At 38.8% G+C, this 23,860-nt stretch overlaps 1 protein-coding gene and 1 pseudogene across 3 annotated transcripts; one reads left to right on the plus strand and one right to left on the minus strand.

Moving 5' to 3' along the window:
• The first annotated feature begins 4,222 nt into the window (after positions 1–4,222).
• rps27l.L (ribosomal protein S27-like L homeolog) lies at positions 4,223–14,120 on the plus strand. Of its 3 annotated transcripts, none has more exons than XM_018252878.1 (4): positions 4,223–4,339; positions 11,519–11,627; positions 12,236–12,346; positions 13,889–14,120. In XM_018252878.1, the coding sequence occupies exons 1-4, from the start codon at positions 4,238–4,240 to the stop codon at positions 13,915–13,917; spliced, it is 351 nt and encodes a 116-aa protein (XP_018108367.1). In that variant the 5' UTR covers positions 4,223–4,237; the 3' UTR covers positions 13,918–14,120. The 3 variants fall into 3 exon arrangements, with proteins under 3 accessions (XP_018108367.1, XP_018108369.1, XP_041442597.1); XM_018252880.2 differs by lacking the exon at positions 4,223–4,339 and adding an exon at positions 4,915–5,041; XM_041586663.1 differs by lacking the exon at positions 4,223–4,339 and adding an exon at positions 5,064–5,204.
• A 3,080-nt stretch (positions 14,121–17,200) lies between these two features.
• LOC108711289 lies at positions 17,201–22,241 on the minus strand (annotated as a pseudogene).
• Positions 22,242–23,860: the final 1,619 nt, after the last annotated feature.

Below are 23,860 nucleotides of genomic sequence, written 5' to 3' on the forward strand. Positions count from 1 at the left end.
GTCCTCCCTGGGCACTAAAACCTTCACCGGCCCGCGGGGTACGCACTGACAAATAGGAACACACGGGACGTCCCCCAGTATATTGCGCTCTCCTTTCCCTTCCACAGCCTGTCCAATAGCAGATTGGGGGCAGGACTAGCGTCACCTCAGATACGGATGACCCGCCCACTCAAACCATTACCCCTTCCATGTTACCGGTCACGTGAGCGGTTCATGTAGGGAAATGTAGTTTTTACGTCGTTCTTTTTAGTGTGGGCGAGGCTCAGATTTGTTCCTATAACGGTATCTGTTGCAAAACTTGCGGGGCTGACGGGAGTCACTGCTCTTTAGCCGCTGTATTCTATGCCTTTATGTATGCTGACGGGAAAGCGCTTTCATGTTTAAAATAGACTGTTTATGGAACAGCTGGATTACAGTTTTATTAAATATTGGGGCATTTTGGCAAAAAGTTGAATTGATTCTGCACTGGGGCTGGACAGTTTGCAATTCTGTATGCAAGGGCGCCATTAGAAATCACGAGCCCCTACCACAAAACTTCCTGGCCCCCCTGGGCCCCGCCCACACTGCAGTTTATAACCTCTATCACCACCTCTTCTTTAAAAATGCACCTGTCTGGGTAATCAGTTTAGCAGTATGCAATGTACACCACACTAGCGCCCAAGACCACAGACATCAGCGCTAAAAAAGTAACCCCCCAAACACAAGTTATAAAAAAAGCTATTGATGGTCAGGGCCCCCTTATAAATTAAAAAAAAAAAAACATTGGTGCCAGGGCCTCCCTTACAAGTTAAAAAAAATGGGGGCCCCATAAAATAATTTTTAAAAAAACATTGGTGCCAGGGCCCCCGTACAAGTTAAAAAAAAATGGGGCCCCAAAATTAAAAAAAAAAAACATTGGTGGCAGGGCCCCTCTTACAAGTTAAAAAAAAAATTGGGGGCGCCAAAATTAGAAAAAAACATTGGTGGCAGGGGCCTATAGAATATTAAAATAATACATTGGTGGCCAGGGGATTAAAAAAAAACCCCACATTGGTGTTCAGTAGAATTGAACTCATGGACTCAGCACTTCAACTTTGCCTCCTTTCGTGACTTTGGGTCTTTTCGCAGCTTCAGGACTTCAATTTTGGCTGTTTTCGTGACTTCGGGTCATTTCGCCGCTTAAGGACTTCAATTTCGGCTGTTTTCGTGACTTCGGGTCTTTTCGCCACTTCGGGACTTCGGCGTCGGCTATTTTCATGACTTCGGGTCTTTTCTCTGCTTCGGCACTTCCGCATTTCGGCTGTTCTCTGCACTTCCGCATTTCGGCTGTTTGTGATGGCCGCAGGCTGCGGCGCTCTCAAGGGGGGGCCGGCTATTTTCAAAAATGCAGCACTGCCGGGCCCCCCTTCATGCCTGGGACACTTGTCCCCCCTGTCCCCCCCCTGATGGCGGCCCTGTCTGTGTGTATATATTATTTATATAGCCCTACTCACATATGCAGTGCTGTATAGCAGAACAGTAAATTATAGTCCAAACGGGCCCTGCAATATGAATTAATTACGTAAGTTAAGAGCTATGTGTCAGACGAGAAAGGAGACTCCTGCCTTGTAGAGCTACAATCTAAGTGGGTAGGTAATTTACAGACACAAATAGGAGGACATTGAGTGCTGCAGATTACAGTGATTGAAACTACAATAAAAAAGTGCCAAAACTAGGTTAACTGTTATGCCAGTGCTCAGAGGATGTCCCTGAGCTCAGAGATGGAGCTACAGTACAGCCTCCTACTGTGGTCCTCCCTCTGGAATTTCCCTATTTAAAACTCCTGATATCTTAATCTTTGAGTTGTCATTTCAAAGCTGGAAGGTCAGGTTTAATGTACATTTCCAATAATGAGTACGGTGTTCCCTGATATATGAGTAAACATAAATATGCAGTAAAATATTGCTTGCAGAATAAACTTTTAGACGTTATACAAGTAAAATGTGACCTGTTTATGCTTTTATGAGGTTACATTATCCAAAATCTTTCTAAATCCGTGACTGGTTAGTATAATATCAGTTTATGTTTGTCTTTGGGAAATAAAATATCTAGCATATTTCTGGGTGAAATTTGCAAGGCATACCACATTTACTGCAGTTTATAACCTTCTCTATCACCACCTCTTCTTTAAAAATGCACCTGTCTGGGTAATCAGTTTAGCAGCATGCAATGTACACCACAGCTATCTAAGAAATGAGTTTTAAGAGATTGTTTAAATATGGAGAGTTTAGGAGAAAGTCAGATAAAACATAGTAGGGAATTCCAGAGAAGGGGTGCAGCCCTTGCAGAGCCACCAGTATATAGATGGCAATGGAAACAATATGAATTGATTAATTTGCCAAGGCAGGAAATATACAGAGAAAATAGTAAGGACCGAGCCTTGAGGAACCCCAACAGAGAGAGGTAAGGAAAAATGTGATACTCTGTGGTAGGAGACAGTGAAAGAGCAATTGGAGAGGTAAGCGAAAAACCAGGACAGGGCAGTGTCACAAAACCCAAGAGAATGAAGGGACTGGTGGAGGAAAGGGTAATCAACAGCTGGTGAGAGATCTAGGAGTATAAGTAATGAGAAGCGATTTTTTGACTTTAGTTGATAATAGGTCATTTGTTAGCTGGGTTGGATAGATCCCTTGATGTGGTACTTATCAGTTTCTATAGGAAGTGTGGGATAATGTACATTACATTGAAAAGAGGGGTGTTGGCAACAAAAGTACCACAGTCACTGGGAAGGGCCTTAAAAAACATTTTTCCCTTGTCCTTTAACTTATTAATATTAGTTCCTATGCTGAACCATATTCTCTAGCTGCATGTGTATGACCTATTTTTTATGAAAATCAAAATTAGTCAAAAATATTATACACGCTTTAAAATATATATCTATATTTGAACTAGTTATCTTTATTGATACTGCAAGTATAATGTAAAATGGATTAATTAGTTATATGAATTACTGTCTGATCCCTAGGGATATCACCAAGTGGGAGGAGGCAGGTACCCAAGGGCTGCAGTCCCAGTGGCTACTTTTCTCTATCATTACATAGAAAAGAGGCTAGATAAACTACAAACTACAAAGGACCTTTACAAATAAATTAAAGACAAGATTTAACAGAAAAAATATATGAGTTCATTTAACTAAGCTTATTTAGAAAAGGTGCACTATCTGAGCTGCAAAAAAAGTTTTTTATTTTACAGCAACATACCTGATTCCACAGATTGAAAGGAAATCATGTTACTAGTAAGCACCATTTCCCAACAACCCTTTAGGGTTAGCAGTATTGAAAACTTGTACTGTAACTAACATCAAAGATGACTAATCAATAGGCAGTAAACAAGTAAAAAAATGCCTAAGATATTGCTTGCATTATAAACACTGACTTCTCAAAACTGCAGAGAATATTGTGAAGCAGATGAGTTTACGGGAGAGGCTGAGAATAAAAGCAGATGTCTCACTTGCACAAAGCTAAAAGAATATAGGAAAAACATATCATTGAAAGGGTACCCTTGCCTACTTTTAAGAATGTAATTTTAGTGCCATTTGACACTATGGGTGTTAGCACGGGGGGTGTTAGCACCGGCTGATGGCAGTACTATCCAGTCATCCACACAGAAAGTTAGCTTGTGTAGAAAGTTGCTAAGTTATTGCAATTGTATATTACAGTCACTGCCCTTTCTATGCAGGAATATGATCAGTGGTCATATGCCTAAACTGTCATAAGGAATGTTTAGCAACCATGTTTCGGTATAGGTAAATCTGTGTTCACCGTATTCAAGAGAGAGCGCATAGCATGTTTATGATTGTTCATTCTTTCTTTGTAAGTGGTCTTAGCAGTCAAAGGGTAGTGGTCACAGGGACACCAAATAAAATTAGGGATGCACCGAATCCAGGATTCGGTTCAGGATTCTGCATATGCAAATTAGGGGTGGGGAGCGAAAACACATGACTTTTTGTCACAACACAAGGAATTAAAAAATGTTTTCACCTTCCCACCCTTACTTTGCATATGCAAATTAGGTTTTGATTCGGTATTCGGCCAAATCTTTTGCAATGGATTCGGGGGTTTGGCTGAATCCAATATAGTGGATTTGGTGCATCCCTAAATAAAATACAGTGCCAGTGCATGCAAGGGCTGGCCAGGTGGCAACCCTACACCTAGGGTTGCCACCTTTTAAAATAATCTTTACCGGCAGGTGGAAGGGGCGGAATTAAAAGGGCGGGGCCATGATGATGAAGGGGCGGGCCGTAACGCGATATTGGCTGGGTTGTGTTGTCAAAGGGGGCGGAGCCAAACATGTGAATTTGGCAAGAAGCCCAGGAAAAAAGGTAAGTTTGGAGCAGGCTGGGGGCAGGCCGCAGGCTTTTTTTAGGTGTATTACAAATTTACCGGCAGCTACATTGCCGGTAAATTTGTAATATCGGCCTTGGCTGGTGTTTTACCGGCTAGGCCGGTAAAATACCGGCTGGGTGGCAACACTACCTACACCTAGGGTTGCCACCTGGTTGGTATTTTACCGGCTTGGCCAGTAAAAATGATGGTTGATCCCAATGTTATTAATAGGGAAAAAAGAGAAATATATAGTAATTCCGGTATTTTTTTCCAGAAAAGGTGGCAACCGTACCTACACCTTGCCAGTATTTAAGGTGGCAACCCTAAGAGCTACATAACTCAAAAACCACGAATAATAAAAATCAATTGCAATTTACTATCACTCTCTAGTATACATCATAGTAAAAGGCAATTTAAATTTAAATAATTATTATTTTTGTATGAGGTATGTGCCTGTCATTGTTAAGCATCTTATTTCAAGAGACAATCTGGTTGTGTTTTTTACATATAAAATAAAATGACAGTGTAATTTCAATATTGACGTTTAACGCCTCAGAGTGTTGCTAAAGCTCCATATTGTAGATTTGCCCACAATAAATATGGCCGCAGCCGATCTCCGCACATAAATAACCAGTGCAGTTCTGCGGAAACGGAAGTGATTGTTGTGTTGTTGATGGCCACGCGTGACAGACATGCCTGTAAGTGACAGCGCGTCACAAGTTAGGCGAATAAGCCGTTTTAGGAAAAAAGAAGGAGACTATGAAGCTAAAGGTTTTCTGAGAACAGGAGGGCATGTCTCGCTACGGAGTACAGGGAGGGTTTCCGTACGGTTGGGATTGAGAAGAAGGCGCTTTCTGTCTGGTATTATGGACTGCGTGACAGCAGATGGGAGTCGTGTTTTGCAATAAGAGCTGTTTGGAAGTGTTCGCTAGTGGCATGGTTATATTGCATGTATTAGTGTGAATGTGTTTAGTTAGTGCGAAATACTGCGCAGTAGTTAAATTGCAGTAGAGCCCTGATTAATGCAGCCTTTCCAAAACACTGTGGGGGTTATTTACTAAGCTCTGAAATCCAAAAAATTCAAGAATTTTTTGGAATTTATTAAACCCCGAGGGCTGAGAAGGCCGAATATAAACACACAGCATCTTAAACCTGTCGAGGTTGCATACAAGTCAATGGGAACAGTCCCATTGATTTTTGGTTGTGTTGGGGGTTTCGGACAATTTCGGAGCTTTCGGGTGAAAAATTCTGAGATTTCAGTGAAAATTCACGAAAAAATCATGAAAATCTGAGCTTTTCCCGCAAAGCAAATTTTCAGAAAAATTTAATAATAAATAAACGTTAAAAACCCGAGCAGGTTAGATCGGAGTTTGTAGCAGCTGATATTGAGATAAAGTTCGGACCTTGATAAATAACCCCCTTAGTGTTTGTGTGTATGTGTGTGTGTGTGTGTGTGTGTGTGTGTGTGTGTGTGTGTGTGTGTGTGTGTGTATATATATATATATATATTAGCCATTTAGCTTTTGAATGAAATCAGAGAAGTTAGTGTCTATGAAGATTTTCATTCATCCAGGTTGTGAGCTATAGTATCTAGTCAAATTAAATCTAAAGCAACTCAACTTTCCTTGTAATAATAAATAAATGTTAAAAACCCGAGCAGGTTAGATCGGAGTTTGTAGCAGCTGATATTGAGATAAAGTTCGGACCATGATAAATAACCCCCTTAGTGTTTGTGTGTATGTATGTGTGTGTAGGCAATGAGTAGTACATAGGCTCTGTCGAGTAACTGCCGATCTGCACGCTGGGATCTTTGTGTTTTATTATTTTTTGCAAATGCAAACTAGGCATTTCAATTGAATTTTCTGTGTACTTGGAGTGTGATGTAATTATCAGGTTAGGGGAGAAATACAATGCTCAGATATGGTTAAAGGCTAACAAGATGCACTGTCCATTCCTGGGTGTCTGTATATTATTGCTGCAGCCAACTTGCCAGATGTAAAATTAACTTCCTAAAACCATCAGGTTTCCTGCTTTAACAGCATTATGTAGCTGCTAGCAGGGATCATGTACAAGTGTGGGACCTGTTATCCAGGACCTGAGGTTTTCCAGATATGGGATCTCTCTGTAACTTTGATCACCACACTAAGTCTGTTAAAAAAAAAAAAAATAACCCCAATAGGATCGTTTTGCTACCAATATTGATAAATACAGCTCGGTTACAATGAACTACAAGGTTCTGTTTTGTTATTACAGAGATGGAAATCATTTTTAAAACTTCAAATTATAGTGTCTGTGGGAGATGGGTCTTCCAGTAATTTAGAGCTTTCTGAATAATGGGTTTGTCGGAAAATGGATCTCAATTGTAAATAAGAAAAAGATTTGGACCCCAAATAGAAGAGCAACAAATTGCTCTCTATTTAAATTTTAAATCATGCTCCGTCATGGCATGGGGTTGTTATAGCTAGATTGTGAATGTGTTCTTTCACAGAAGGGGAATTCGTATTTTTAGCTGTTTTTGTTTTTGTAGTTCTTGTGCCTGCAGGGAGGGAACGAGTCAGAGCTGATTAGTATGCACAGCCACGTGTAAAATGACCTGTGTACCTTTCTCTACCAGATACCACACCCTAGGTTTTCTCAGCAGTACAGAGATGTTCCATGACCTATGTATGTTTTCCTCTGTTGTAATTACAATTTTTTAAACTTAAAGGGTATAGCATTCATTTAAAGGGGCTGTTCACCTTCAAGTTACCTTTTTATTATGATGTAGAGAGTGATATTCTGAGACAATTTGCAATTGTTTTTCATTTTTGATGAAGGTGATCTGAGGTTTTCAAGTTAGTTTAGCTTTTTATTCAGCAGCCTTTAAGTTTGCAATTCAGGAAATTCCAAATTACCCTAGCAATCATGCACTGATTTGAATAAGAGGCTGGAATATGAATAGGAGAGGGCCCGAATAAAAAGGTGAGTAATAAAACGTAGCAATAACAAATTTGTAGACTAACAGAGCACTTGTTTTTTAGATGGGGTCAGTGACCCCCATTTCAAAGCTGCAAAGAGTCAGAAGAAGAATGCAAATGCTTTAAAAAATCTCAAATAAATAACTATGACTAATTGAAAAGTTCCTTAGAATTGGCTATTCTATAACATACTTAAAGGTGAAGGATTCAATGAAGCTACATCAGTGCATGGACATTTAAGTGCCAGGCTAAAACAAAGATACTCCTGGCATTAAAGCTTTGGCTTCTACTGGACAAAAAAAAAACACGTTTTGTCCTCTTCACCTAGCACCTGGTCAGTAAATGATGCTTGATGCAACTGTCATAAATGTCAGACATCAGGGTCTGCTTCCTCTATAGTAAAAAAAACCCCCTCCCCAGCTACTGTCCTATCTGTGGATGGGGAGCCGTGTAGTTCTCTCTCTCAATATTATTAATAGGGAAGAAAAGGAAAAATATAGTAAGGCCAGTTATTTTCTAGAAAAGCTGGAAACCCTAATGGCACAGCACTAAAGAGTGTAAAATGTGTCCTTTCATTTTCCTGTGATATAGTCTCCTCCTCCTGTAATGAATCTGTTCTACTTTGAATTTTTTTTAGTACCAAAAAGTGCAGCTAGAATGAAATAGAACACATTTCCAGAGCAAGCCCTTTTTAGTGGGTTTACATTGAAGGGAGTCCTATTTTACCAAATGGAGCAAATTCATTGCTTGATTTGGAATTCAGACTGTGATATTTATAGCACATAAGCATATTATAAGCTTATACTTTTTCATGCAAGAAAACATTGCTGCCAATTATAATAATTGTTTAAAAAAAATCTGTTTACAATAGGTTTGTCATGAGTGTGTAGCTGGGGGTTAATGCATGTCTTCTACAGAGGAGTGTGTTGCAGTACTCTTCCTCAAAGAGCCAAACCTCCAGTTTCTCTAGCCTAAGATATGTTATTTCTGGTGGATATAACTTATTTTTGTTCTACAGCTTTATCAGTATTTCCATCAGGGAATGTAGTGCTAAGTACCTTTCCTTCTTTCAAACAAAAGATGGTTTCCTCTCTCTCTAAATGAACCAGGAAATTGTTCTGCCTTCTTCCAGAATCAGAATCTTCATCTGACCAATAGCACATAAATTTGGGTTAAGCCATGGGTTGAGGGATCCAAGATTTTCTCATAAAATTCATTTTTGTTTACTTTACTTCTATAGTTAACTTGGTATATAAAAGACATTTTTTGGTATGTAGTGGTAGCGCAGGATTCAGATCTGCTGCAACCTCTCGAGTCAAACTGCAATGTAATGCCTGTTTGAGCCGCTAAACGTGTTTTAAAAAAAAAAAAAAAAAAACTCTCTCTGTATACTTACAAAGGATATTTTCTTTTCTTGGTGAACCTGTTTACCAACAAGTGAAATACATTAAATTGTTACTGTTAATTAAGATATAGTTGGAGAATGTTCATTGCATTTAACCGTCTTTATACTTAATTGGTTTTGGACTCAAAATTGTGCATGATGAAAGCAAATTTAAATTGAAGGAACTTTTTGATTTGCCATTAGTAAGATATCATGGGTTAAGTTATCTGTACTTGTATTTAATAATAAAAGTAGTATCTGGTCTTTTGTTATTTACTATTAAAGGAATTGTTCAGTGTAAAAATAAATAGATAGGCTGTGCAAAATAAAAAATGTTTCTAATATAGTTGGCAAAAAATGTAATCTATAAATTCTAGAGTGAATGGATGTCTAACATAATAGCCAGAACACTACTTCCTGCTTTTCAGCTTTCTAGGTTTAAACTGACTGCTCACCCTGGTTACCAGGCAGTAACAAATCAGAGACTTGAGGGGGCATCAATAGGGTTAGAAGGACCTAGAGATTAGAGTTTACAAACTAAAGGTTAGGTACAATAGAGACATTAGGCTTATATAAACACTTTGTCATTTTTGATACAGCAATGATTAAGGTACATCGAATAAGCCTCTTTAAACAGGTGGGTCTTTAAGGAGCGCTTGAAAGTTTGGAAAGAAGGAGAAAGTCTGACAGCTTGTGGCAGAGAGTTCCAGAGAAAAGCAGAAGCCTGAGAGAAGTCTTGTAGACGAGAATGGGCAGAAGTGATGAGAGGAGAAGTGAGGCGAAGATCAGAAGCAGAGCGAAGGTTTCGTGAAGGAGTGTATTTGGAGATCAGAGATGAAATATAGGGAGGGGTTTCATTATTTAGGGCCTTGAATGTGAGTGTAAGTAATTTGAATTTGATTCTAGAAGAGATTGGGAGCCAGTGAAGGGACATACATATGGGAGCAGCTGATGTTGAGCGGCGAGCTAGATGAGTCTAGCGGCCGCGTTTAGAACAGATTGGAGTTGTGAAAGGTGATTTGTTGGAATACCTGTGAGGAGTAAATTGCAGTAAATAAGGCGGGAGATGATGAGAGACTGAATCAGTGTTTTAATTGATTCTGAACTGAGATATGGTCGTATTCGAGCAATGTTGCGCAGTTGAATATGGCAAGATTTTGCAAGTGTTTCTGATTTAAAACATGTTTAGCAGTTTGTGAACACTGCACATGGAGGGGCAGACAATATTTGATTGACAGCTGCTGAGATTAAGGGCTAGTCCACACGAGGAGATTCGGGAGATTTTGTCGCCTGGCGACTAATCGCCTCGTCTTTTGCGAGACTATCTCCCCGAACTGCCTCAGTGTTTTTTCCCATAGGCTGCAACGCAAAGTCGCCTGTGCTAATGCCTCAGTGAGGCAACTTCGGGCGATTATAGAAAACGCATCGCCGCGTGTGCATTAGCGCAGGCGACTTTGCGTTGCAGCCTATGGGGAAAAATGCTGAGGCAGTTCGGGGAGATAGTCGCGCAAAAGACGAGACAATTAGTCGCCAGGCGACTAATCTCCCTGAATCTCCTCGTGTGGCCTTACCCTTAGGGGGTTATTTACTAAGCTCTGAATACCCAAAATTCCCCAAAATCTGAAAAATTCGTGATATTTTTTTTTTTATATATAAAATCTGACTTTTTTTAAAAAAAAATAAAATAAAATCACGAATTTTTCGGAAATTATTAAACCCCGAGGGCTAAAAAGCCCAAATGTAAAAACACGGCATCTCAAACCTGTTGAGGTTGCATAAAAGTCAATGGGAACAGTCCCATTGATTTTTGGTTGTGTTGGGGGTTTCGGGCTATTTCACAATGGTTTCAGAGCTTTCGGGAAAATGTAATAATAAATAAGCATTAAAAACCCAAGCGGGTTAGATCAGAGTTTGTAGCAGCCGATATTGAGATAAATTCGGACCTTGATAAATAACTCCCTAAATGTGTTTACAACAGCTATTAATGCTTTAATAGGAAAAAAAGAATTTGGATTTCATGTTTAATTTGAAAAATACTTTTTTTTTTTATTATTATACAGCTTTTTATGTCTGGATGACAGACAAATTTTTTTGAAGCATAGGCAAAGAAAGCTGCTGGTCACTACGTAGGTTCATGAAGTTACCTAATTTAAAGGGGTTGTTCACCTTCCAACTCTTTTTTTTCAGATAATTTACCAGAAATAAAGACTTTTTCCAGTTTCTTTCTATTTTTTTTTGTCTGTTTTCTGGGGTTTTTTTTGTGTAAAGTGTAATTTTTCACCTTATAAACTAAAGCATCTCTGGGAGGGTCGCCAACCCTGTAAACTGTTCTAAATTGATACATTTAGTTGATACATTTCTTAACTTTTGAGCAGAATCCCTGAATTTCATTAAAGCCAGCTGTTAGAGTTGATACAATAGTTGCTAATACGCCAGAGATGCTGCTGAGAAATGTATCGACTAAATGTTGCAAAATTGTAACAGTTCAGAATCTGCACCTGAATTACTGAGCTGTCAGACTCAAACACCAGAGACAGGGAAATTAAACTTGCTTATATTTAGGGAAAAACTTTAAAAAAAAAAAAAAAAGGAAAGTAATTGACAAAAAGCCTTTATTTCTGAAGAACAATCTGAAAACAACTCAACTGAAAAAGTGTTTGAAAGGGGAACAACCCAATTTTTCATCTAAAACCATGCGTAATATACAAGATTAGATGACAGTGTTAACTCTGTGCATGACTCATTTATGATTGCTCTTTAATAATATTGCTTGAATAATATCTAACCCAATATACTTGGGCATGAGACGTTAAATGTTTTTTTCTTGTTCTCAGTTGGCCAAAGATTTACTGTTGCCACCCTCTGAGGAGGAGAAGAGGAGACATAAGAAAAAAAGGCTGGTCCAGAGCCCAAATTCTTACTTCATGGATGTTAAATGCCCAGGTATGGAAGCTTTGCTGTACTCCTACTACAGTATGTACTAGTGTCACAGTAGAGTACATTCTCATATTTGTGCAAACATGAAAAAATAGCTACAGGCCTAAAAATAAAAGGCTAATCTAATAGTCAAATTTGCTAACGTGTTTTCCACTTTGATTTTCTCAGCATGTTTGTTTGTTGTAGCCTCTGTTGCATGTGTTAGAGCTGAGAATCAACATCACTGCACTCTATCCTCCTGTCATTTATACTTTGCTTCCCATAGAAATGCTCAGGGCTTCAGGGCATGACCTCCCATTCTCTTTTTTTTTAGTTTAAATACTTTATACCCTTAACAATTTCATCTTTTTTTTTTTTTTCTAGACATGGTTTGACATCCAAAAAATTACATTTGCAACTACTTTACAAATAACGTTTCCTATTCAGCTCTTTGCTTTACTGTTGCAATATTGCTTGCTCAATTTTTAGCCATCTCCACTAACCAATCCCTCTCTAGTGCATAGAGGCTTTATGTAAAGATATTTTTGCTGTTATCTCGCCAAATATGTTTATCTTGTATTTGCTATGTTTGTAAGTCTAAGAACTTCATCGATACATGCAATTGTCCATTGCAGGCTGCTACAAGATTACCACGGTTTTTAGTCATGCTCAGACTGTTGTTCTCTGTGTAGGCTGCTCTACGGTTCTTTGCCAACCCACAGGTGGCAAAGCCAGGCTCACAGAAGGTATTTCTTTATCTTGAACTTTTTCTAGCAAACCAGTTTCCAAATAGTTGCTCTTTTAAATTGTGTTCACATATATATATATATATATGTATTTAATTTTTACAATATACACTTCATATATCATTAAAGGGTTAGTTCACCGGTTAAGTTAACTTTTAGGATGTTATAGAATGACTGACTAATTCTAAGCAACTTCTCAATTGGTCTTCATTATTTATTTGTTATAGTTTTTGTATTTGCCTTCTTCTGACTCTTTTCAGCTTTTAATTGGGGGTCACTGATTAATAAAAAGCACCAATAACAAAATTCATAGCCTTACTCATCTTTCTATTCAGGCTTCTCCTATTTATATTCCAGTCTTATTCAAATCTGTGTGTGGTTGCTAAGGTAATTTGGACCTTAGCAACCAGATTGCTGAAATTGCAAACTGGAGAGCCGCTGAATAAAAAGCTAAATAATTCAAAAACCACAAATGATAAAAAAATTGCAAATTGTTTTAGAATATCCCTTTACATCATACTAAAAGTTAACTCAAAGGAATAGTTTGTTTTCACAAATTGCATTTTAAAATGTAGTTTTCTTTTCCCAGATTCTGTATCACATTAGCAGCTCAGTGACCTGGACTCTCTAAACTTTTGAAAATGTATACATTAGTTGCTGTTATTTCTTACTGAGGCCTCCCTACATTACAATTTAACGATTTGTGCCCCAACCTGTGGACTAAGTCACAGACTGGGACTAGACTCCACTCCATTTTGTATATATTTATATTATTATTATTTAAATAACACTGCTTATGTATGCAGTGTTGTACAGCAGAAAAGTAAATTAATAGAACAAATGGGTCATTACAATAATAATCTTTAATGTAACTGTACTTTGTATTTAAGAGGGAGATCCCTGCCACATACAGCTTACAGCTTAAGTGATCATATATGATATAGATAAGCTATGGAGATGGTGATTCAGAATGACCTTGTTGCCTAGGTGGCCAGGGCAGCTGGCCTCTTAAATTGAAAGTTAGGCCAAGGGCAAACTGGGCTAATTATCAGATAAACACAAGGCGAGAATCTGCCCCTACGCTTAAGCCAGGATTCTGTGTCTGCACCTTAAACCACTGCGTTGACCTGGGTACATATGGGTATTGATTGGTGCATAGGGGCCGATACTCTGCCTGCGTTTGTTCCCAGACTGAGAATTAGCCCAGTATGCCTTTGGACTTAGGGTCTTATATAAATCATAAATGTTGACATGTTCTAATGAAAATAAAGCTAAACAATTTAGAACTCCAGCACTGTTCTCTTTTCACGCAATGGGAAAAAAAGTTGCTGTAATAGGTGAGAAATGAAGCTGCAAGTGACAAACTATCATAACTACTTTCAGCTCTGATTACTTTTAATAGAGCCAGAAACAGCAGACCCTCATTTTAATCAGCAGAAATAGCTACAATATATGTTTTAAGGCCACTGTATAATTTTGCAAAGCTGTATCTTTATTTTAGTAACTGTATACAAAAATATTTTTGTTTTTCTGTATATACAGGATGTTCCTTCAGACGGAAGCAGCATTAGCCGGTGCTAGTTCCTTGCTTGACATGATGCGGATTATAGAATATATTCTCTGCTTCTCAGAATGATTTGCCTTATACCAGATTTCAGAGCGCCGTACTTACAATGGTACATGCAGTTGGCTCTTCTAATTCAGGGAACAATTTTGCTGCTGGAGTTTAATTATGTGGAAGCAGTTTCCTAAATAAAGTTAAATATGCAATTGAGCTACCTGTCTGAGTAGTCATTTTGTTACTTTTTCTTTGCTTTGAGTTATAAAGAAATCATTTAATTGTTTGTATGTTGGGGACATTAATTTCCCTAACATGCATCCAATTTTTTAAGGTGATATCTTTGGTACCATGCTAGCCAGTAAGACCATTACAGTGTAACACAATTGAAATGAAAAAATAACAAAAGTGACGGAAAGGTGATACCTTTATTTGGTAGCAAAGGTGATAACCATAGCATGCTTTCAAAACATTCTAGTTTTGCTTGGCAACAGTATGTTCTGAAAGTTTGCAATAATGCAATTACTTTTACAACGCTTTTTCATTCACCTTTGGCGGCCGCTATGAATTTGTCACCAAGCAACTGCTTACAGCAATAGAACGCACCTATTTGATATATGTTTTTAGAGAACTCTATACTTTTATTAATGTTAGTGTCATCTAATATGTGTCATGTATTTGGTGATGTAGTTTTGTGCAGCCTAGGGACTTTAATATGACACAATAATGAACCTATAGAACAGAATATAAAATCCACAATGTTTAGGGTTGCTGTTACTGGTTTTGCCTTGAAAGCAGCATTTTTTTCATTTTGGATATATATCGTTCTCCAGATTTATAGGCTATTTGTGGGCTACATAAAACAAGCTCAGTGGGGCTCGTTTATCAATGCTGGGCAAATTTGGAACTCTGCAGTAACCGATGGCAACTAGTTTTTTTTTTTTTTTTTCTTCAATGAAAGCAACAATTTGATTGGTTTCTGTTCTGTTACTGCCCAGGTGCAAATTGTGCCAGTGTTGATAACTTGGCCTCAGTGCATTGTGTCTGGACCATGCAAAGTGTCACCTATCAAAATTGTTGATAGACAAGGTGAAGATCATCTTCGGAACAGTTTTTATCAGGACAGGACAACAGTCTATTATATTTTCTAACTTGATAAGTAATGTCCTCCCTACTTCATAATGTAGTTTTAAAATAGTTTACCATCCAGACAGTGTGGACAATTTGATGTGTTTAGTCATCTTCCCTAGTCACTTCCTCCACTTCTTAATTACTAATCAACCTTATATTGTGACATTTATATTATGTGTACTATATATTGTGAGTTAGTGCCTAAGCTCAGTAACTGACTGCAGCACAGAGCATGTGCAGTGAATCAGCAGAAAAGAAGATGGGGAGCTACTGGGGCATCTTTGGAGACACAGATCTTCCCTCCTAAAGGGTTGTGATTGCCTTGGGCTGGTACAGATGCCCAATACATAATGTACAACATTTCAAGCCTTTTTTTTTAGTTAAGCTTTACTTCAAGTCACCTTTTGGCTTTATCCAAGCCAAGCTTTACTTCTCCTTTAAGTAACTTTTTGGCTTTATCCAAGCCAAGTAGATATTCTCTTTCAGGAAAAGGAGTGATGAATTCAGTCGGACGCAGTGGGTTGCTGCAAAAACTGTGTTTTTTATTTTAACACAACATGTTTCGAGCTGTGCTCTTTGTCAAATATTCTCTTTCATTAGGCAACATTTTGTGTTTGTAACATTTTTACAGCATTGACAACATTGCAGCAATATGCAATGTTGTCAATGCTGCCGAGCATCAGGCTGGAACTAGGGGGTAGGCAGAAGAGGCATGTGTCTGGGTGGAGGGGCAGTAGGCAATAACATCTTCTGTCTACATACCCCTAGTTCAGTTTGATCCTTTCTATAACTCTGGCAGCTGCTGAAGGAGTAATGGAAGTTTTTGCACAGACATTGACAAGTGGGTATGGAGTGATGATTGGTGAACAGGGGTCATGGAGATAGAAGGGTTGAGTGCTTGCTTTGGGCACCCTTGAAACTTGGCATGGCACAGCTGATAAATTCACAGTACAGCATTGTATGGGCCATTCTTGTGTATATCTATATGAAGGCTATGTCCATGTTTTTATTAAGAAGAAGGAAATAAGCTCTGCAGGCAAAGGGACTAATTAAGGCAAATGTTTTTGGGCTTCATACTGTCATCAATCAACAAAGTTTTGTAAAATAACATGTGCACTGGTCATGTATAAATAGTACTGTTTTGTATGCATGTATGTGTATGCACATCTGTCCTAGCTGGATTTCAGACTTGTCTGCTTGGCATAGGTGCTCCCTCTTTCACTAGTTAAATTGCATACAAAAGAATTGACCAGTTTCATAAACCGTTTGTATATACCTATGTGACACATTTGCTATATTTTCCATTGAAAGCTTCTACTTAGACTTTGTGTTTGGTGGGGCATCAGAAGAACTTGCCCACCTGCGACGCCAAATGTGCCAGACTTTATATAGATCAAAGCCCTTAAATTTCCATCACTAACATGAAACTGTTGTGAGAAACGTTGCTTTTTTCATAAGAAATAACAAGTAGCTTAATTAATGAGACGCAACGTACAACATTATAGATGCAAAGCATCACTGCTAGTTAGCCCTGTACTTAAAGGGATACTGTCATGGGAAAAAAAATTTTTTCAAAATGGATCAGTTAATAGTGCTGCACCAGCAGAATTCTGCACTGAAATCCATTTCTCAAAAGAGCAAACAGATTTTTTTTATTTTCAATTTTGAAATCTGACATGGGGCTAGACATTTTGTCAATTACCCAGCTGCCCCATGTCATGTGACTTGTGCCTGCACTTCAGGAGAGAAATACTTTCTGGCAGGCTGCTGTTTTTCCTTCTCAATGTAACTGAATGTGTCTCAGTGGGACATGGGTTTTTACTATTGAGTGTTGTTCTTAGATCTACGAGGCAGCTGTTATCTTGTGTTAGGGAGCTGTTATCTGGTTACCTTCCCATTGTTCTTTTGTTTGGCTGCTGGGGGGGAAAAGGGAGGGGGTGATATCACTCCAACTTGCAGTACAGCAGTAAAGAGTGATTGAAATTTATCAGCGCACAAGTCACATGACTTGGGGCAGCTGGGAAATTGACAAAATGTCTAGCCCCATGTCAGATCTTAAAATTGAATATAAAAAAAATCTGTTTGCTCTTTTGAGAAATGGATTTCAGAGCAGAATTCTGCTGGAGCAGCACTATTAACTGATTCATTTTGAAAAAATTTTTTTTTCCCATGACAGTATCCCTTTAACATTAACCCACTCCACTTGCCCCACACTTTACCTCCTCTAGCACAGGGGACTAATCTCCTTTGAACTCTTCCCCACCAGAAATAATGTAAATTGCCAGTGGGAAAACATACAAGTCGCTTCAGCTTTCTCAGGTTGGCTTGCAAGGAAACTTTGCCCAACTTCAGTGACCCGTATGTGTTCCCACCAGTGATTTACATTATTATCAGTGGGAAAGCATTCATAGGAGATTAGTTGCCTGCACTAGAGGAGTAATCAGAGGCCATGTGTAAGGCACATTTCAAATGTTGCTCATCCCTAGCTCACTCCTATGTGCTCTACACCCAATATAGCAGGCTGTAAACTTTGCCATTTTAATTTGAGAAGCATAGAACACACTACCACTCATTTAATATTAATTAAATGAATGACTAAAAAGGGAACAGTTAAAATTTAAGCAAGTAATTCCTGTATGAAAATATTTGGCATCGTATATGCAGCTTTCCATAAAACATCATCAAGTGGATTATTTTACCATAACGCCCTTCTTTTTAGGACAAACCAATTTGAGAAGCCAACTACAAGCCACTGCCTTTTATGCAAACCAGAAAGCTGAAGGCAACCATAAAATATAGAAAGACATTCAAGATAAGTTCATATTCTCCCAGCTGAAATGGGTTCATATGGTTAAATATTTAAAATTTTGCAAAGGCATGGAAACATCTACATATTTTTGAACGTAATAAAATTCGAATTCACCTATAAAAACGTTATCTATAATGGTGGCCTTGCCTTCATTTTCAGTTACAGAATTCTAAAAGATTACAATTGTATTAAAATGAATGAATGGAGTGGCTTAATGTTTGCTGGTTTTTAAAGTCAATGGGGTCATTTAATAACACTGGGCAAATTTGCCTATGGGCAGTAACCCATGGCAACCAAATAGTTGCATTCATGGTTCTACCCGCAGCTGGCTGAAGAAAGCCAATCACTGATTATTTGCTATGGCTTACTGCCCGTGAGCAAATTTGCCCAGTGTTGATAAATGACCCAAAATGTCTGCCACTGTACTTAGAGCATAGTGGAGGCACATTAATAAGCACCCTTAGTGGTCAGAAGGACTGGCAAAAGACATATTTTTATGAACAAGACTTATTGTCTTTTTGAAACTCTAGTGCAATCTTAAGTGCTGTGCTGTTGAGACCAACACCCTGCATATTATTGCTACCACAATCCCATTTGGCGGTGGTGTCCTCTCATTGGTCAAATGAATGGTATTTTCCTCTTCAGGCAGGATGAGTATAGCACTACTTGCTGCTACTCCTCCTGTGTGCGACACATAATGCTTTTGATGCTTGCAGTTACCACATTCCTGCTTCTCTTCTACTGTTCCCCAGCCCATGGCATACTTGCCATCTTTGTCCCAGGACATCTCCGTATTTTGGACTTGTTTAAACACCATTGACAGGGTGTCTTTTCAGAAACCCTGGCAGACGAGAATATGTTGTAGAAGCTTGATAGCTGTACAGTAGAACATTACCAAAGGTCAGAAGATCATCAGTTGTTGAAAGGAATCCTTCTCCTGCCCATTTGCATGAATTGTCCACATATGGTGCATTTATGAGATGCTTCTTCTCATTAAATGTGTAGAACCTGCAAAAGTCCAAAAAAATAGCTTGAGTTCCATTTAGGTAATCATTTGGAGAAGATTAGAAAGGTTGTGGGCAGGCTGAAACACTGTACATAGATAAAAAGAACACACTTTGCTAAGGAAGCTAATATTACTGAACACTGTTTGAATGCTGAGTTGATAGGAGCACTTAGGCACAACTTTGCAACTAACTGCTGGGATCCTTTTGATTGGCCCTTACTTAAGTCTGGGTCATACAAAATGCAGGCTGTTTTGTCCCAGTGTGCAGAGTACTTGATGCACATTGGAATTCCTTGATTAGAGAGCAGTGCACTGCACATGGAGTAATGGAAAGACTATGGCAGAGGAACTTTGAAGGCAAGTATGGGTTGACTACATAATCATGAGACTGCAAACAGCAGTTCTATGCCCTAGCAGTGGTTAAAAAAAATCATGATATCCTGTGGCTTGAATTGCGCTTAAAAATATATTTTTATAGGAATTTGTACATTGGTTTTGAAATATGCATATTAACAAGAGGCCTGTGATTTTTTTTGGAGGGGGTCACTCAAGGACACAAATTCTCTGGTCATTCTGTGGTTTCTTAACCATCTCCCTTTGCATTCCACAATTTTGAATCTCACACAAACATCACTCTTGAATATCTTATTACTGTGCGTTGAAAAAGCTGGATTTATGTAAGAAATCTGGCACATTCAGCACTTCTGAATCTTCCATTTCTCGCTGGGGGAGGGGGGGGGGTAAGGTCTCTCTATTTAGAAACCAGAAAATGAGAAATGTGTGCAATACTGAAAGTGAACAGTCTAAACAACTTGTGACTGCTAGCGACTGGGTTGGGGGGGAGAACATATTTGGGTCCTAATATATCTGTCACATTGTTTTGCCAGACAACATACAAACAACAGTTCACTTTTCTAAAAAAAAAAAAAAATAAAAACCCTTGCAAAGATCACTGAGCTTGTCACATCCTTCTGCATAAACACAGGGATATTAAACATCTGGGAGAATTAATCTGGTTATTCTTAGTCTCTGTATATGTGGCAGATAAGCATAGACAGTGACATCTCAACATAGAGCATGGTTTTACATCTAGATTTCTGTTCCTTATTTATTTACCAACAGCTAAGCAAACTCGGCCAATATACCAAAACAAATCCTTTGCTTAACAGGGCTATCCCAAGTTTCAGCAAACTCTGTTAGGGAGAAAAAAAATCTGATGAGACAAGTAGGACACTGGGTGGATATTAATGGCAAATTGGATGTTTTGATAGGTGTGACATTTTTGACCTGAGGAAAAATATCCACCCAGTTGTTGTGTGGCTCCTCTGAAGCCTTTAACCCTCCTTAGCACAGTAGCCATTTTTGCTGTATTTGAAAGTGAAGTTGCTATTTATGGTGAAGCTGGACCCATGACAAGAACCTGCACAAAGCAAAAGGAGATTTGTTAAGATTTTGATTGTGAAAATTTGCTTTAGGGTGCATGAATGTTTTTTTTAATGTTTTTTTAAGGACAGGCCTATGTGATTTAAAGTTGCTAAAAAAAATGATATTGCTAAGTAAAATTTTTTTATTGCTCTTTAGATCCCCTCTTTGTTCATTAATATTAGACCCAAAACCATTTTAAGAAGGTTGAGTAAGGGGGTGATCCTGACCCCTCTGCCTCCTGCTGCTGCCTCCCTCACCTGAACTCACCCTTTTGGCACCATAGGGGGTCCAGGGGTGGTGCCGTCACTAGTGCAGAGACCGCAATTTAAAACAGGAAATTCAGTTCCAGGACTAGGTTTTCTCATTATTAATTACACACTGTGTAAAAATCATGCATGCACATTATCCTTCCTTTACTGTGTTTGTACCTTGCTCTGTTATAAATAATAGATTCCTGTTCCTCTGCTATCGTGTCCTTCATCCCCATGTCCTTGAACATCTTCATATACTCCCAAGAACTTTTGCCCAGATGCCCGCTCCACTACAGCACTTTGCAAGGTCCAGGCATGTGTGGAATAAAGGAATCGTGTCCCTGAAAGAAGACAAAAAATGTGTTTGGGAAGCGGAAGATAACAAATGGCAAGGGTAATACTGGATGATGACATTTGGGAAGACAAGGAAAAGGAGAAAATGATTTTGATTTATTAAAGGTCAGCATTAGCAGAGGCAGACTTCTCCGGAGGCCAGCATCATCCGGCACCCCCCTCCTTCCCACTGGATTGAGCGTATGTGCATCCTTTTCATACTGGAGCACAAAGCACCTAGTGTTCAATGCTCCAGAATCGAGCAAACTACACCTACGACTGGGTGGCATGCCTCCCCTTAACTTATGCCTGAGCATTAGCTGCATCTGGAGAGTACAATTAAGTTATCTGATCTGAGGTATTTTGCAGTACAGTTGTGTAAATCTGCAACATACTAGAGCCTTGTAAAATAAAAACCTCTGTTTTGTGTCTTGTGTACCCACCTAGTTTAAAGAACAAAGGATCATTTTTGAAGAGTTCCAGTGCATCTATCACAGTCTCAAACTTTTCCTTGATATCAAATTCCTCAACTTTATCCTTCTGACCTTTCTGTGCCCCAGAAATATCTTGCTCCTTTGTTCCACATGTTGCTTCAGCTTTGAAGGCTTCCTTCTCATCACCTGACTTCTCAGTAGTTCTCTCAGTGGATGTGGATTCATGCTGTGAAGATTTCTTGGATATTTTTCTTTCTGACTTTATGGATATCCTTCTCATAGTGCCTAATCCCACTCAGGTGTGAGACCAATAACCTTGTAGTTATTGTCACCTTAACAGTAAGGGTACAAAAACTACATTTTGGAGTGATACTAATATGTCCAGAATAAAAATAGCAGCTACATGACTACATGCATTCAAATTAGCTGGGACAGCAGAAACGTATCAGGTACAAAGAGGCCAATAGAACATGCAAAAAACAGGCAAGCCAAAATACAGATGGAAAAGGGTATTGCTGCGAGGAGTGAAATAAATCCAAAATTATCTTTTAAATATGTTAAAAGTAAAAACAAATTAAGCAAAAAGGGGTGGGACCCTTATCAGATGGAGGTCAGATAGCTAATGAGAACAGGGAAAAAGCGGAGATTTGGCTCTGTCATTGCCAAACCTCTTTACTTCATTTTTCAGAATTCCTTGAGGTCTGGCTTGGTGCAAGAGACTAATTGCTAATGTGGTGCCACTATTCAAAAAGGGATCCCATTCTCAGCTTCAAAGCTATAGCCCTGTATGTTTGACATCAGTGGTAGGAAAGCTTTTGGAAGGGGTAATAAGGGAAAAAAATACTTGAATACACCGAAAATCACAATACTGTGTATCTGGTTTTATGCATAAAAATTCTTGCCAGACTAATTGAATTGCCTTCTAAGGGTAAGGCCACACTGGGCGTTTTGGGGAGATTTAGTCGCCTGTAATCGCCTTGTCTTTGCAGCGACCACTCATCCCAAACGCCTTCCCTCACTCTGCGCTGGCTAAAATGAAAAATCGCCGGCGCTAATCACACGCGACGATACATTTTCCAAAGTCGCCTCGTGAGGCCCAGTTTGGCCTTACCCTTAGAAGAAGTGAGCAGGATCCTAGACTCTGGAGTGGATGTGATCTACTTAGACTTTGCTAAAGCTCAGCAATCTTCATAGGTTCATAAATAAAAGTTGCCCACGTTTTTCTATGTTACAAAAGCTTGTTTTGGCAAACCGAAGATTGCAAAGCTTTTTGCAGAAAAAAAACACCATTAGGAAACTCACTTGGAGTTTATAAATGGGCCCCTAAATATTAGTGTGTTAGGGTATCCTTAATTGAAAAGGATCTAGGGAATTTTGTGGATAACAAGCTGTGCCATTTAGTGACTACTACAGAAAATATTGTACGGTCTTGCAATAAAAAAAGGACATTAACTTGGGGGATGAAAACTTAATTTTGCCTCTTTAAACTGTAGGTCTTTGGTAAGTCCTCACCTTGAGTATGCAGTGCAGTTTTATCCTCCAGTTCTTATGAAGGATATAAACAAGCTGGAGAGAGCACAGAGAAGTACAAGAACTGGTATAAGGGATGAGGACTTTGAACTAAAGGACATATTGTTGCATTTTTTTTGCTATAGTGTAGCAGCTTTGTAGATGCTGACAGGTTTCACACTGAGAAACTGCAATAGTTGTGGGAAACTAAATAAGGTAAAGAGCACTAGGTTAAAAAGCTGGCTACGAGCACACTATCACAGCCCTGAGGCTCTATTAATTTAAGTGTTATATGGAATTTTGGGTAATTAATGTACATCTGCGGAGGTTAGGTGAATCCCTGCAATCTGGTAACTAGTATGGCTATTTCCTATATTGTTTAGCAATGAATTTTCTGGCACACAAGGTTGTAGCAAAGGGGATTAGCCTGTATGACTTTATTATGCCAAAAGAACACAACTTTTCAGGGCATGTCCCTTCATCAGGTGATAAACAATGAATTAACCTACCCCTATTTAACTGTGGAACAACCCACCCTGTCGTTGATATGTAAATCAGTCCAAAAATCCATATTATAAGTCAAGCATTAAGTTCAAAAAAGCAGAATCTTTTACTTTTAATATCAGTGGTCTGCAGTTTGTACAAGAGGCCGGATGAGGAGCTAGGCCCCTTTTCACTTCCTCCTGTGTTGAAGCACCTGCGGAATATGTTGGCAATATATACAGGATAACAATAATAATAAGGCTAACAGCACAAGCACTGGAGTCATTCCAAAGTCAGTTTCAGAAAAAGCCACTTGGACTGTGGAAGAGAACATTTTTCATGCGCTATATACAGTAAATAATAGAGCTGGATGCAAACAAACACATAATATGGGGAAATTGACAAAATGTTGTAATATAAGAATCCCTAGAGTAAGTAAGAATGCAGCCCCAGTGAGTGCCACACAGATCCCCCAATTCACCTTTATCCTCCTCAGTAATTCCTGACTTCTCTCGATGGCTCTACTGCAGCAGGCTCCAGGGCCTTTCCTGTTTCTCTGCTATTTGAGCTGCAGC

This window comes from Xenopus laevis, chromosome 3L, assembly GCF_017654675.1.
Source record: "Xenopus laevis strain J_2021 chromosome 3L, Xenopus_laevis_v10.1, whole genome shotgun sequence".
Lineage (NCBI taxonomy): Eukaryota > Metazoa > Chordata > Amphibia > Anura > Pipidae > Xenopus > Xenopus laevis.

What these genes read in the sequence shown, in the direction of transcription:
- rps27l.L (XM_018252878.1), top strand. Translation starts at nt 4,238, where the DNA reads ATGATGATGAAGGGGCGGGCCGTAACGCGATATTGGCTGGGTTGTGTT. An exon ending in CAAGAAGCCCAGGAAAAAAG is followed by an intron (nt 4,340 to 11,518) that starts GTAAGTTTGGAG and finishes TCTTGTTCTCAG; the next exon opens with TTGGCCAAAGATTTACTGTT. An exon ending in CATGGATGTTAAATGCCCAG is followed by an intron (nt 11,628 to 12,235) that starts GTATGGAAGCTT and finishes TGTCCATTGCAG; the next exon opens with GCTGCTACAAGATTACCACG.